This window comes from Poromitra crassiceps (assembly GCF_964638095.1).
Source record: "Poromitra crassiceps genome assembly, chromosome: 19".
In the NCBI taxonomy this organism is placed as follows: Eukaryota; Metazoa; Chordata; class Actinopteri; order Beryciformes; family Melamphaidae; genus Poromitra; species Poromitra crassiceps.
In genome coordinates, this window is record NC_139646.1 from 22,668,201 (window position 1) to 22,680,610 (window position 12,410).

A 12,410-nucleotide genomic window follows, 5' to 3' on the forward strand; every position below is an offset into this window, starting at 1 on the left:
CTCTCTCTCTCTCACTCACTCACTCACACGCCTGCACACATACCCCCCCATCATTTTCACATTTGACCGTTGCTTTTACCATGATCACTCTGACTCGTACATACAGCACATCCTGTTGCCAACAGGTTTGATCTAAAGGAGTGAATTATGAATTGTGTCTGTGTTTCTTGTACTATGTCCCTTTTCCTCTCTGTCTCTTGTTCTGCAGGTCTCCACAATCACTCCTCACTAGGTGCACCTTGCCCAGGGAAGAAAAGGGTAAATTCTGTGTTCAACATCATTGCATATACACTGTTTTTAACTCAAAATATAAACAACATATTACACATCAAATTAGGTCAACACCTTTTTGTGCTCCTCAAGTCAATGTTGATGAAAGACTTTAATGTTGAAAAGGAAGAAACATTGAAAGAACAGTATCAATGCTGATTTATCTTTCCAAATTGAAATATAATTCAATGCTGATTCAACCATGGACATGACGTTGATTCACTGTTGAATCCACATTGAAATGCCAGCTGGGTCAAGAGTGAATAGAGTACCGCAGGAATGAGTCCAGAAAACATGGCTGCTAACACTTCACTTTGTCACGTGTGAGTACAATGATATTTCATTTGGAGCAAGATAGATGCCTATTGAAGGATCAAACCTATCAGAAAACACTAGAACATAAAATATGAAAATATGAAATATTTGAAATATTTAAGTATCCTACTTAAAATTAGGTGGCAAGCCTTGGCACAATCACTAAAACAATGTTGCTAAATCATACATAATTTATTTGCATCAGCTAACTCATTAAATGCAAAACTCTGGTGATTGATTTTGGAGACAGTGAAAGTGCTGAGACATTCTTTTCATGAGTTATTTTATTTTTTACATGATATGAGTGAAGCCAGAGTGAAAATACACACTGAACTGTCTTTAGGGAGTTAGTTCTGAGGCATAGGTTACCATGGTTACTGAGTGGGCTCATATTAAGCCCGGTTGATATCGAGATAAGCCAGGCTAGTTCTGCTGCATATGTTACCATGGTTACTGAGCTGGGATTCAGGATTTCAGATAAACCAGAGGTCGATGGAATGGAATGCTCACTTAAAAGATTATCGAAATAGGTAAGCACAGGCTTGATGGGTTTACTTTCAAAATACATTTGACTGATTACAATCTAATCATCTAATCATTAGATGCTTCAGATTGTAATCAATAATATAACCAATAATATAATCCACAGGAGAGCCCAAACTCTTTTGGTTGCTTTGAGGTTACTTTGCCTTCACAATCTGTACAAAAATTACTTTAAAATCAATACAATCAATGTAATGTGTCAAAGGAAACAAAATGGCCACTAACAACAGCACAATGAGAATACATAATATAATGATATAGATGATATATAATAGATGTTAATAAAAAAACATGTATACAGATATATACACATATTATACAACCAAATACAGAAAAGGCACAGTACATAAGAAAATAACATCAGGCCAGTAGCCGTCATACCTTAGATAATGCCTCTATCTAAAAGCCTATTTAAAATAATGCCTCTATTTAAAAGTGGATGTCTCTAAGATATAGAGACAGGATCGACCAACACCGGGTGCGTGTGTGCGTGTGTGTGTGCGTGTGTGTGTGTGTGCGTGTGCGTGTGTGCGTGTGTGTGTGTGTGTGTGTGTGTGCGTAAGTGCGTGCGTGCGTGGGTGTGTGTGTGTGTGTGTGTTGTGTCTCATGTCAGGTTAATTGTGACAGTGCTTAGGTCTCCTCCACAGTGGCTTGGGTCAGAGTTTGATAGATGGGCTCTGGAGCTGCATCCTGAGAAAATGGAGAATATTATCTACAGCAGGTAAGGAGAGAGATCATAGCTTGGAAACGCAGAGTACATTAACTGTGTAGCTAAATGAGAGAAACACATACATGGCTGACTCTGTCAGAGGGTGGGAGAGTGCTGTAGACTTGGTCCTGATCTCTAGTGGCTGGGCTGAGGGTTTGATAGATGCTGTCTGGACCTGCAGCCTGTGGAAACAGAACATGACTGTTACCTGCTATAGTATCCACACAGGTCATTACAGGCATTATGTGGTATGATGAAGATGGAGTAGCCTCTACTGGCCCGGCGCCACGAGGGGGCCTAAGGGGGCTTAGCCCCCTCAGTTCAATTTTCGGACCCCTCACTTGAATTTTTTTTTTTTTTTTTTTTTTTTTTTAAGAATAGTTACCGGTAATCTATAAAGGCCAGTTAGGCAATGTTTGTACCTGACATGTTTAGGCTGCTGTTTCTGCAGTCTTCCACAAATTTGATCAGTTTAAGTTGATGTAGGCTACCCCCTGTAAACATAGCTCTGTTGTTTCAGAATTGGCAGGAGCGCTATTTGCTGTGCTTTGGTTGTCACAAGGTGTCAGAGATGTAGCTATTTATTAAATTTGAACCTATGAACCCTTGAACCTCTATTAATGCCTTAATCTGCTGCTGTGAAATAAATGTTTTATTTGATTTTGAATAGTAGTCTTTCTTGTGTTGTTATTGCGCTTTTCAGAGGTTATTATGGTTAAAAAGTCCAGAAATAGGCATAGCCTATAACCTATGTTTTACGATATAAAAATATCATATATAAAAATAAAAATAAAATCTGAAAAAAAAAAAAAAAATCAGCCCCCTCGCCAGTTATAACAGCCCCCTCAGTCATTTCATCCTGGCGCCGGCCCTGAGCCTCTACATCACTGAAGTATCTACAGACAGGCAGGTCGCAAGGTTTTATGGGTGCTAGAAATATCACATGCTTATTTCTAGCACCGCATCCTGAGCATGTGCACTTGAGCAATAGACCCTTTTCACGGGGGCCATTTTGTGTCGAAAAGGCAGGGTAAACACAAGTGCAAGCAAAACACTAATGAGGGTTTCCAAATTCCAATCATGGAAGTTTGAAACCCTCATTAGTGTTTTGCTTGCATGTGTTTACCCTGCCTTTTCAACACAAAATGGCCCCCGTGAGAAGGGTCTATTGTGTGTCACATAGCGCACCCACCTTATTTTATACAGTATAGTAGTAAGATGATGGCTTTTACTCTATGTTTACTCATGCATGGTAAACCTTGTTGATTTTAGTTTGTGTGCTGAAGCAGGAAGTGGGTGTAACTTTGGTTCTCTAACAAAGGACAACACTGCCATCTAGTTTTTTGGTATGCAGAATCACCGACACCGAACTGTCACTGCAGACATCTACTACAGCCATTCCACACAGAGCTATAGTTTGTCCTGTTACTAGACATCAAAACATGTCATTACTATCAGAAATCCATCAGAACATCATGGAAGAAACACATGTTGCTATCATAAATGTATCATTCACCTCCTCAGCATCTTCAGGTGATGGGCTCACAGCACTGGACACCAACACTGAAAACATATTGGACAACGTGTTAACATGTCTGATCTTTTACTGGTTATATGAATATCTGTCTGTGTGTGTGTGTGTGTGTGTGTGTGTGTGTGTGTGTGTGTGTGTGTGTGTGTGTGTGTGTGTGTGTGTGTGTGTGTGTGTGTGTGTGTGTGTGTGTGTGTGTGTGTGTGTGTGTGTGTGGTGTGGGTGTGTGTGTGTGTGTGTGTGTGTGTGTGTGTGTGTGTGCGTGCGTGCGCGCGCGCGCGCGCGCATGTGTTTGTGTGTGTGTTACTTGAGCGATTTCTGGTCATCCTCCTGTAAAGCATCAGCACCACCATCAGTAATACGGTTACCATGGCAACTGCACCCACAACAACATATGGTCCACCTCCTGTAAGAAAGAAAAGATGAAGAAATAAAAACTAATGGAGGCAAGTCATGAACAAGCCTAACTCTAACTCTGTAAAGATAAGGATCATCACAGTCTCATAATATGTGTGAGACAGTTCATCACATGACCAGTTTCCTCTTCACATTCTTTACACTTCAAGTGTGGTCACCACCAGGGGGCAGCACACTGTGTTAATCCAGGCCTGCACTGAAGTGTGGTCACCACCAGGGGGCAGCACACTGTGTTAATCCAGGCCTGCACTGAAGTGTGGTCACCACCAGGGGACAGCACACTGTGTTAATCCAGGCCTGCACTGAAATGCCTACAGTGATCATTTAAAACTTAGCATTCTTACAGTAAGTCAGTGAATACCATTAGTCTCTGAATGAGCTGAAACTTGAGGATACTGTGAAGTGAATTTCAATATCAGTAATTTATCATGAGTTGTGCTCTCTTCAGGTATCCAGTTTTAGGGGCGTTCATTTGCCATATACAGTATGCATGACCCATTCAAATAAATAGAAGTCACATGAGCACAGTCCATACCAGCTCCTTGTGTTGCTGATGGTTCAGGGCTTGTTGTAGAAAGGTCTGGGTATGATGTAAACACATCACTGTTCACAAATGCAGCTGAGAGAGTAGATCCAAGGATGACTGGTTTAGGAGTTGTCTTGGGACCTGGAACAATGGGTGAAATCAATAGATAATATTTACAGTACCAATCACTTATTTGGGCAGATCATCACTATTGAAGAAAAGGTGATAATAGCACAAAAAATTACTATATATCTTAAATTGAAACATGAAAAATAACAATTTATTAATGTAGAGCATAAACTTACCATCTTTAACTTCAAGATCCACGTCTATAAATTTATCATAGCCATACACCACCAATCCACAATAGTATTTCATAGAGTCTGACTTTTGGAGTTTAATGAAGGTGACAATTAAAACAACTCCTTTGTTATGTAAGTGTATTCTGTCTTTAATTTTAGATTCTCCAGGTGCTACTTTGATTATGATGTCTATCTGTTGCAGTCTCTTGCATGGCTCTTGACAAAGGTACTTTTCTCTTGTTTCTTCCTTTGCAGCGTTCCAGCCTGAACATGAGAATGTCACATTTTCACCAACATGGCCGGTTACCGTGAACATCTCCACAACACTCAGAGCTACGAGAGGGAATCAAGGAAACAGTTTACAATTATTACCTGGAGTTAATCATTCAACATCTCTACAATATAGATGATAATTTGATCAACTGAAGACTGAAGTTACTTTGACATCCTTTGAAAGTTAATATCCTTTATTTGAATTTTGAATGGGTGTCACTCAAATTATATGGTTCAATAAAATACATTTAATGATTTGTCATTTGTGCACAAAGCAGGTTGAGGCACAGACAGACAGAAGTAACTCACCAGGAAGAAGACAACAGTAAATGTAGATGTTTCTCATCATCATGATGACTATCAAGGATCCAGTGGGAAGAAAATGTCCAGTACGTCCAACCAGAGTCTGTTTAGCTTTGAAGAAACCTCTGTTTCTACTCTAACCTGTTAATACTCAATAACCAGACAGCCTTTGCAGCTCCACCCTCCTGTAAACTCCCTCTCTCTCTCTCTCTCTCTCTCTCTCTCTCTCTCTCTCTCTCTCTCTCTCTCTCTCTCTCACACACACACACACAGACACACACACACACACACACACACACACACACACACACACACACGCACGCGCGCGCGCACACGCACACACACGCACTCACACGCACGCACACACACACATGGACCTGTCAGCGTGCGGTCACAGACCCCCCTACACACACACACACACACACACACACACACACACACACACACACACACACACGTCCACACCGTCAATTTTATGGACCTCTTTTCTTACCCTTTGCTTTTACGTACTATCATAACTCTGACTGACAACTCACTGCCATATAATATTGTTTTAGCTTGTATGCATAGCCTACCTTTTTTACCTGATTCTGCTGATTCTGATCAGTAATATAATCAATAATATAATCCAGAGGCGAGCCCAGTCTTTTGGTTGCTTTCAGACTTTTTAAAGATACTAGTATAATTTTGTACAGATTGTGAAGGCCCAGTGTGAATGCCTTCACAATCTGTACACAATTATACTAGTATCTTTAAAATGGATGAAATTAATGTAATGTGTAAAATATTACAGGTTTTACTTTGTAGGATAAAATATTCAGGACAACTATATTTCTCACTAATGTTAAAGTGCACGTGGCCAGTGGAGAAATGATATAACATTATAATGTAAGGCAGTGTGTGACAGGATGCTTGATCAGGCCAAACAGGACGGTTACTTGGAGGTTTGCAGTGATGAAGGAAACAAAATGGCTGCATGTGTGAAGCATGAAGTGATGGACTTGTTGCTGTGTATTCAAAACCACAGGAGCTCAACATGAACTGAAGATGTTTTGTGACCCTGGGAGATCTATGCCAGCATAATGTTGTTGAACATTTCTGAATACAGGAAGAGAAATGGCAAAGCATAAAAACAAGCTTTTAATGAAGACCTAAATATTTTGGAGGTGCAGTTACATTACATTTATACAGTACAGGAAACCCATGATATTCATTCTAGGAAAATATCAAACAGTAGTAAAAACTCAAATAGCTTTTCAATTACGAGCAACTTTTGGACGAGTTGTCGAATGAATGAGTGTAATTGCCACGCAAAGCTGCAGGGGATTATGTGTACGGGCGTGTGTGTATGTCTGTGAGTGTCTTAGCCCCTGTTCACACAGGACGCCGAAGCAACGCTCAACCTAAGCTCAACCTACGCTGAACCCACAAGTTTCATTTAGGCGTCCTTGTTAACAGACGAGGCCGTTCACACCACCCATGTGCGTGTCACACTGAAGCCACGCTCACGCCTTGCACAAGTGATCATTCAGGATCCACGCCTATTTTCCAAGTGTGACGCGTGAAGCTTGAAGCTGCCAGGCATGAAGTCAATGGGAGTTGTGGGTGCGTTCAAGGTGCGCCGAGGAGGCGTTGAGAGGAAAAGAGAAGGCTTCTTGTGTGAACGGTTAGGCGTCAATTTCAGCTTGTGCCTGCTTTCTAGCTTCAGTTCTACTTACGTTCGGCATCCTGTGTGAACAAGGGCTTACCGTCTGACACAGACAACTGAAGTTGTGCTGTTTCTCCTACAGTTTTCACACTAGATAGACATAACGGACCTCAAAACGTGCGGCTCATTGAGGAGAGGTGTGCTGTTACTTTGCTAAGAGATTTGTTGTTTTCGCGATTTTCGCGATTAAGTGCGATCCTCCCCATGCAGATCTTTCTCTGGGTCTGCGACACTGCCCACTCCAAATCAAATCCGAATCCTGAACCTACTAAACAATAACGACTTTAACGACTTTAGTGATCAGCCGGCCCACCCAACCTCATTCTGTTGACTTTTGAAAATGAACCACTCTCTCTTTGGTGCTACGACCTGTCAGTCATTCAATTGTTCTGCCCTCAAAACAGCAGTGAGGGCTGTGAAGTGGTACAGACTCATTTATGTATGCGGAGTGCAGCGAACATAATATTTCAGTCTTTTGGGTCAAGTCACATTGATCCATGGAGGACCCGCCCATTTCTGCCATCGATGTTTGCCGCAATTTAGAATTTTTGTCTAAAACTACTTTTTTTGCGACTCCTCCTACAAATTTGGTCCAATCTTCACCAAACCACGACACAGCATGTCTGGACTGTTCTGCACAAAACCTGTCTCTTTGTTTTGGAAAGTCCACACCGTTTTCATATAATCAACTTCAAAATTTTGGTGGGTGAAGCCTATTTCACAAAAAGTCCCACTAAACCATCATATCTGTGTTGTTACCTTTGATTGCTTCCGCCAGATTAAAGATAACACATTACGTGATGTTGTTGACTGATATTTTTCTCTCTAAATGTGCACATTAGTTATTTTGCCTGGCGGAGATCTGCACTCCACCGAGTGCACCTTTCTAGTTTAGATTGAATTTGTTTCTTTGTTTTATCTAACATCACATCACACCCTCATATGATACAAGGTAATAAATATGATTATCAATGAGGTTTCCTTTTTGTCCAGTCTAGTTCTATCATGTTGGACACTTTCAGGTTGACTTAATTTGGAAACTGAGCAAGGACATAGAGAGAGTCATTTTGGTTGCTTTGTCCAGCTAGATCAGTCTGCCCTCTGGGGAACTGAACAACAGAGTACAAGTCACTTTGGGGATCTGTGGCTCTACGTTCTGCACATTGACCCATCGGCTTGACTGGAACCTCGTCGTTCTTTGGAGATGTAGGTAGCTGCAGCAGTGAGTAGACATCAGGGGCCTGGTGGAAAGAAACATTGGCATAGAGATCGCTGGTCAGGTCACCTTCAGTATTGGTGACAGAGGAGTAGACAGTCGTAGAGACGATCACAGGTGACGTCTGAGTTTGCTGGCCTTCACCTCTGATCTCTTCATATTCAGGATTAGCCTTGAAAATAGGAGGGAGTGGTCGAAAGAGAAAGAAGATAAGTTTAAAGAAAAAAATTGTTAGAAATATTGTGCATCACAAATCTATTGAAACATTTTGGCCATTTGAAGCCAGATTTAGAGGAATATCTATTTTATTTCAACATTAGGATTAGAGATGATGTGTGATGTGATTGAACTTCCTCAGTGTTGAACAGTAATTTCTTACACATGAGATTACTTTTAGCCTTTTAGTCATCAAGATTATTGAACAATTATTCCAGACTGAACAACAGAAGTGGACTATTGGCCAGAATGACATGAGCATTCATGATGAAGTTATCATTCACCTCTCCAGCATCTTCAGATGGGCTCCCAGCACTGGACACCATCACTGAAAACATATTGGACATTATGTGGTAACATGACTGACCTTTTACTGATTATATTAATATCAATGTGTGTGTGTGTGTGTGTGTGTGTGTGTGTGTGTGTGTGTGTGTGTGTGTGTGTGTGTGTGTGTGTGTGTGTGTGTGTGTGTGTGTGTGTGTGTGTCTTACTTGGTGGATTCCTGGTCTTCCTCCTGTAAAGCATCAGCGCCGCTATCAGTAATAAGGTTACCATGACAACTGCAACCACAACAAAATATGGTACACCTCCTGAAAGAAAGAAAGAAAGAAAGAAAGAAAGAAAGAAAGAAAGAAAGAAAGAAAGAAAGAAAGAAAGAAAAAGAGGAAGAAAGAAAGACAGAAAGAAAGAAAGAAAAAGAGGAAGAAAGAAAACTTAATGTTAGAATAGTTGTCAGACAGTTGACCACAGTTTGTTCTTCACATTCTCTGCACTGAATATGTCTCTCTTTAAACTTGGCCTTTAAGTCAGTGAATACCATTACTCTCTGAATAACCTGAAACTTGACGATACAGTGACGTGAATTTCAATATCAATAAGTTATCATAAGTTAGTCTCTGTTCAGGTATCAGGTTTTAGCGGCGGGTCATTTGCACCACCCATTCAAATCCTATAACATGAATGCAAAGTCTATGAGTGAGTGAGCAGAATGGCTGCTTTGGGTGTATTGTGAACTAGGCTAATAGTTGCTCAGCCCAATACACTGCACAGGTGTTCTGCTAGTAAATATAGAAGTCAGATGAGCACAGTCCATACCAGCTCCTTGTGTTGATGGTAGATTAGGGCTTGTAGAAAGGTCGGGGTAGGATGTAGTTTCTGAATCAAATGGAGACATGGTGGAACTGTTCACAGATGCAGCTGAGAGAGTAGATCCAAGGATGACTGGTTTAGGAGTTGTCTTGGGTCCTGGAAGCATGGCTGGAATCAATAGATAATATATTTACAGTATAATTAATTATTTGGGCAGATCATCACTATTGAAGAAAAGGTGATAATAGCACAAAGAATTACTATATATCTTAAATTGAAACATGAAAAATAACAATTTATTAATGTATAGAGCATAAACTTACCATCTTTAACTTCAAGATACACGTCTATATATTCATCATAGCCCATAAATGAATCAAAGGCATCCAACTCCAATCCACAATAGTATTTCTTAGAGTCTGACTTTTGGAGTTTAATGAAGGTCACAATTAAAACATCTCCTTTGTTATGTAAGTGTATTCTGTCCTTAATTTTAGATTCTCCAGGTGCTGCTCTGATTAAGATGTCTTTCTCTTCATGTCTCTTGCATGGCTCTTGACAAAGGTACTTTACTTTTGTTTCTTCCTTTGCAGTGTTCCAGTCTGAACATGTGAATGTCACATTTTCACCAACATGGCCGGTTACGGTGAACATCTCCACAACACTCAGAGCTACAAGAGGGAATCAAGGAAACACTTTACAATTATTAACTGGAGTTCATCATTCAACATTCTACAATATAGACGATCATTTGATCAACTGAAGACTGAAGTTACTTTGAAATCCTTTGAAAGTAAATATCCTTTATTTGAATTTTGAATGGGTGTCACTCAAATGCTATGGTTCAATAAAATACAGCACATTCTCATTCATTTCTGCACAAAGCAGGTTGAGACACAGACAGACAGAAGTAACTCACCAGGAAGAAGACAACAGTAAATGTAGATGTTTCTCATCATGATGACCATCAAGGATCCAGTGTGAAGGAAATGTCCAGTACGTCCAACCAGAGTCTGTTTAGCTTTGAAGAAACCTCTGTTTCTGTTTCTACTCTAACCTGCTAATACTCAATACAACTGTTTCCTTCCTTTTTATACCGTTAAAGCTCCACCCTTACCCTAAACTCTCTCTCTCACTCGCACGCACACATCCCCCCCCCCCCCCCCTCCCCGTCATTTTTACATTTGACCTTTGCTTTTAGTATGATCACTCTGACTCGTACACACAGCACATCCTGTTGCCAACAGGTTTGATCTAAAGGAGTGAATTATGAATTGTTACATCAGTGTGTCTGTGTTTCCTGTCCTATGTCCCTTTTCCTCTCTGTCTCTTGCTCTGCAGGTCTCCACAATCACTCCTCACTAGGTGCACCTTGCCCAGGGGAGAAGATTGTAAATTCTGTGTTCAACGTCATTGCATATACATCGTTTTTTACTCAAAATATAACCAACATATTACAAATCAAATTATGTCAACAGCTTTTTGTGCTCCTTTTTTATTTTTTAAAGGAGAGGTTCCGTACCCAGCATTTTAGAATCAGTGATACACAGTGTGTAGCCTACAACTCACAGTGTGTACAACCCACAGTGTGTACAAACCTACAGTGTGTACAAACCCAGTCCCAACTCAAATCCCCAACCCTCCCTCACCTCCCCCACATGGTGACCGATCCCCCCAACATACTCATCACAGATCTCTAGAACAAAACACACAAAAGGAAATGGTGGGGTCGTCAAAAGGGCCTTTCTGTGTGGAGTTTGCATGTTCTCCCCGTTCCCCCTGGGGGTTTCCTTCATATAGGAACCCCTCACCAAAACCTGCAATATCCTGGTCGCTGAAGTGGTGCCTCCTCTGGTCGTTCGCCTGTTCAGAGGGAGGGGAACTCGTTGGAATAGCGTGATCCTCCCACGTGCTATGTCCTACCAAGCTTCCCCTGTCAGGTGAAAAGAAGCGGCTGGCTAACTGCCCATGTCTCGGAGGAAGCATGGAGCCAGTTTCGGCTTTCCCCAGATCAACAGAGGGTGGAGCAGCAACCAGGATAAATACATTTACATTAGCACTAATGGGGGATTAAAATGGAATAAAAAAAAAATGGAAAAGGAAATGGTAAAAGAAAATGATGATGGTATGAATCTATAGAGAGCTAAAGTGAACGTCACTTCCTGCCTTTCTCTGGGCACCAGCGTCTGAAGGAATATGAATGGTGGTGAACGGTGAGAGAACATGCTTTTTAGATCCCGTTTGAATTGTGCAACGGGATACACATGCATGTTACATTTGGTCAATTTAAAAGATAACTATGTATGTCAAGGAAGTCGCAGTATGTCCTGAAACTGAAATGTAAGGTTTAGTTGTCCATCAAGTACATCTTGTATCGAGATGTAGTGTGTGTGTGTGTGTGTGTGTGTGTGTGTGTGTGTGTGTGTGTGTGCGCGTGTGTGTGTGTGTGTGTGTGTGTGTGTGTGTGTGTGTGTGTGTGTGTGCGTGCGTGCGTGTGCGAGTGAGAGAGATAGAGAGAGTTTAGGGTGGAGCTTTAATGGTATAAAAAAAACACAAGGAGACCTCATTGATAATCAGTGTGATGTGATGTTCGAAAAAAAAGAAACAAATTCAATCTAAATTAATTTGCTAGTAAGAAATTACACTTATTTATTCCACAAACTTGTTGGTTTCCTGTACTCTACGAATGTACTGGACCTCCAAAATGTTTAGGTATTCATAAAAGCTTGTCTTTATGTTTTGCCATTTATCTTCCTGTATTCAAAGATTTTCAACATTACAGTATTTAATACTGTACTAATACTGAATATTAGTGATGCATAGCATAGGTCTCCCAGGGTCACAAAACATTTTCAACACATCAGTTCTGCTAAAGTCATGAAGAATTTCCTGTTCATGTCAATTGCGGTCAACAGTTCATGTTGAGCTCCTGTGGTTTTGAATACACAGCAACAAGTCCATCACTTCATATGCCACACATGCGGCCATT

At 40.8% G+C, this 12,410-nt stretch overlaps 1 protein-coding gene across 1 annotated transcript; it reads right to left on the minus strand.

Moving 5' to 3' along the window:
* Positions 1 to 1,758: 1,758 nt before the first annotated feature.
* On the minus strand, positions 1,759 to 10,463 carry LOC310793968 (uncharacterized protein; the record flags this gene model as incomplete). The annotated part of the gene is made up of 8 exons (XM_083655848.1): positions 10,341 to 10,463; positions 9,745 to 10,092; positions 9,428 to 9,589; positions 8,824 to 8,922; positions 8,614 to 8,657; positions 8,051 to 8,285; positions 4,921 to 4,946; positions 1,759 to 1,818 (listed from the first exon to the last, which is right to left on the minus strand). Exons 1-8 carry the CDS (start codon positions 10,387 to 10,389, stop codon positions 1,759 to 1,761), a joined length of 1,023 nt encoding a protein of 340 aa, XP_083511974.1. The 5' UTR covers positions 10,390 to 10,463.
* Between the last annotated feature and the right edge of the window lie 1,947 nt (positions 10,464 to 12,410).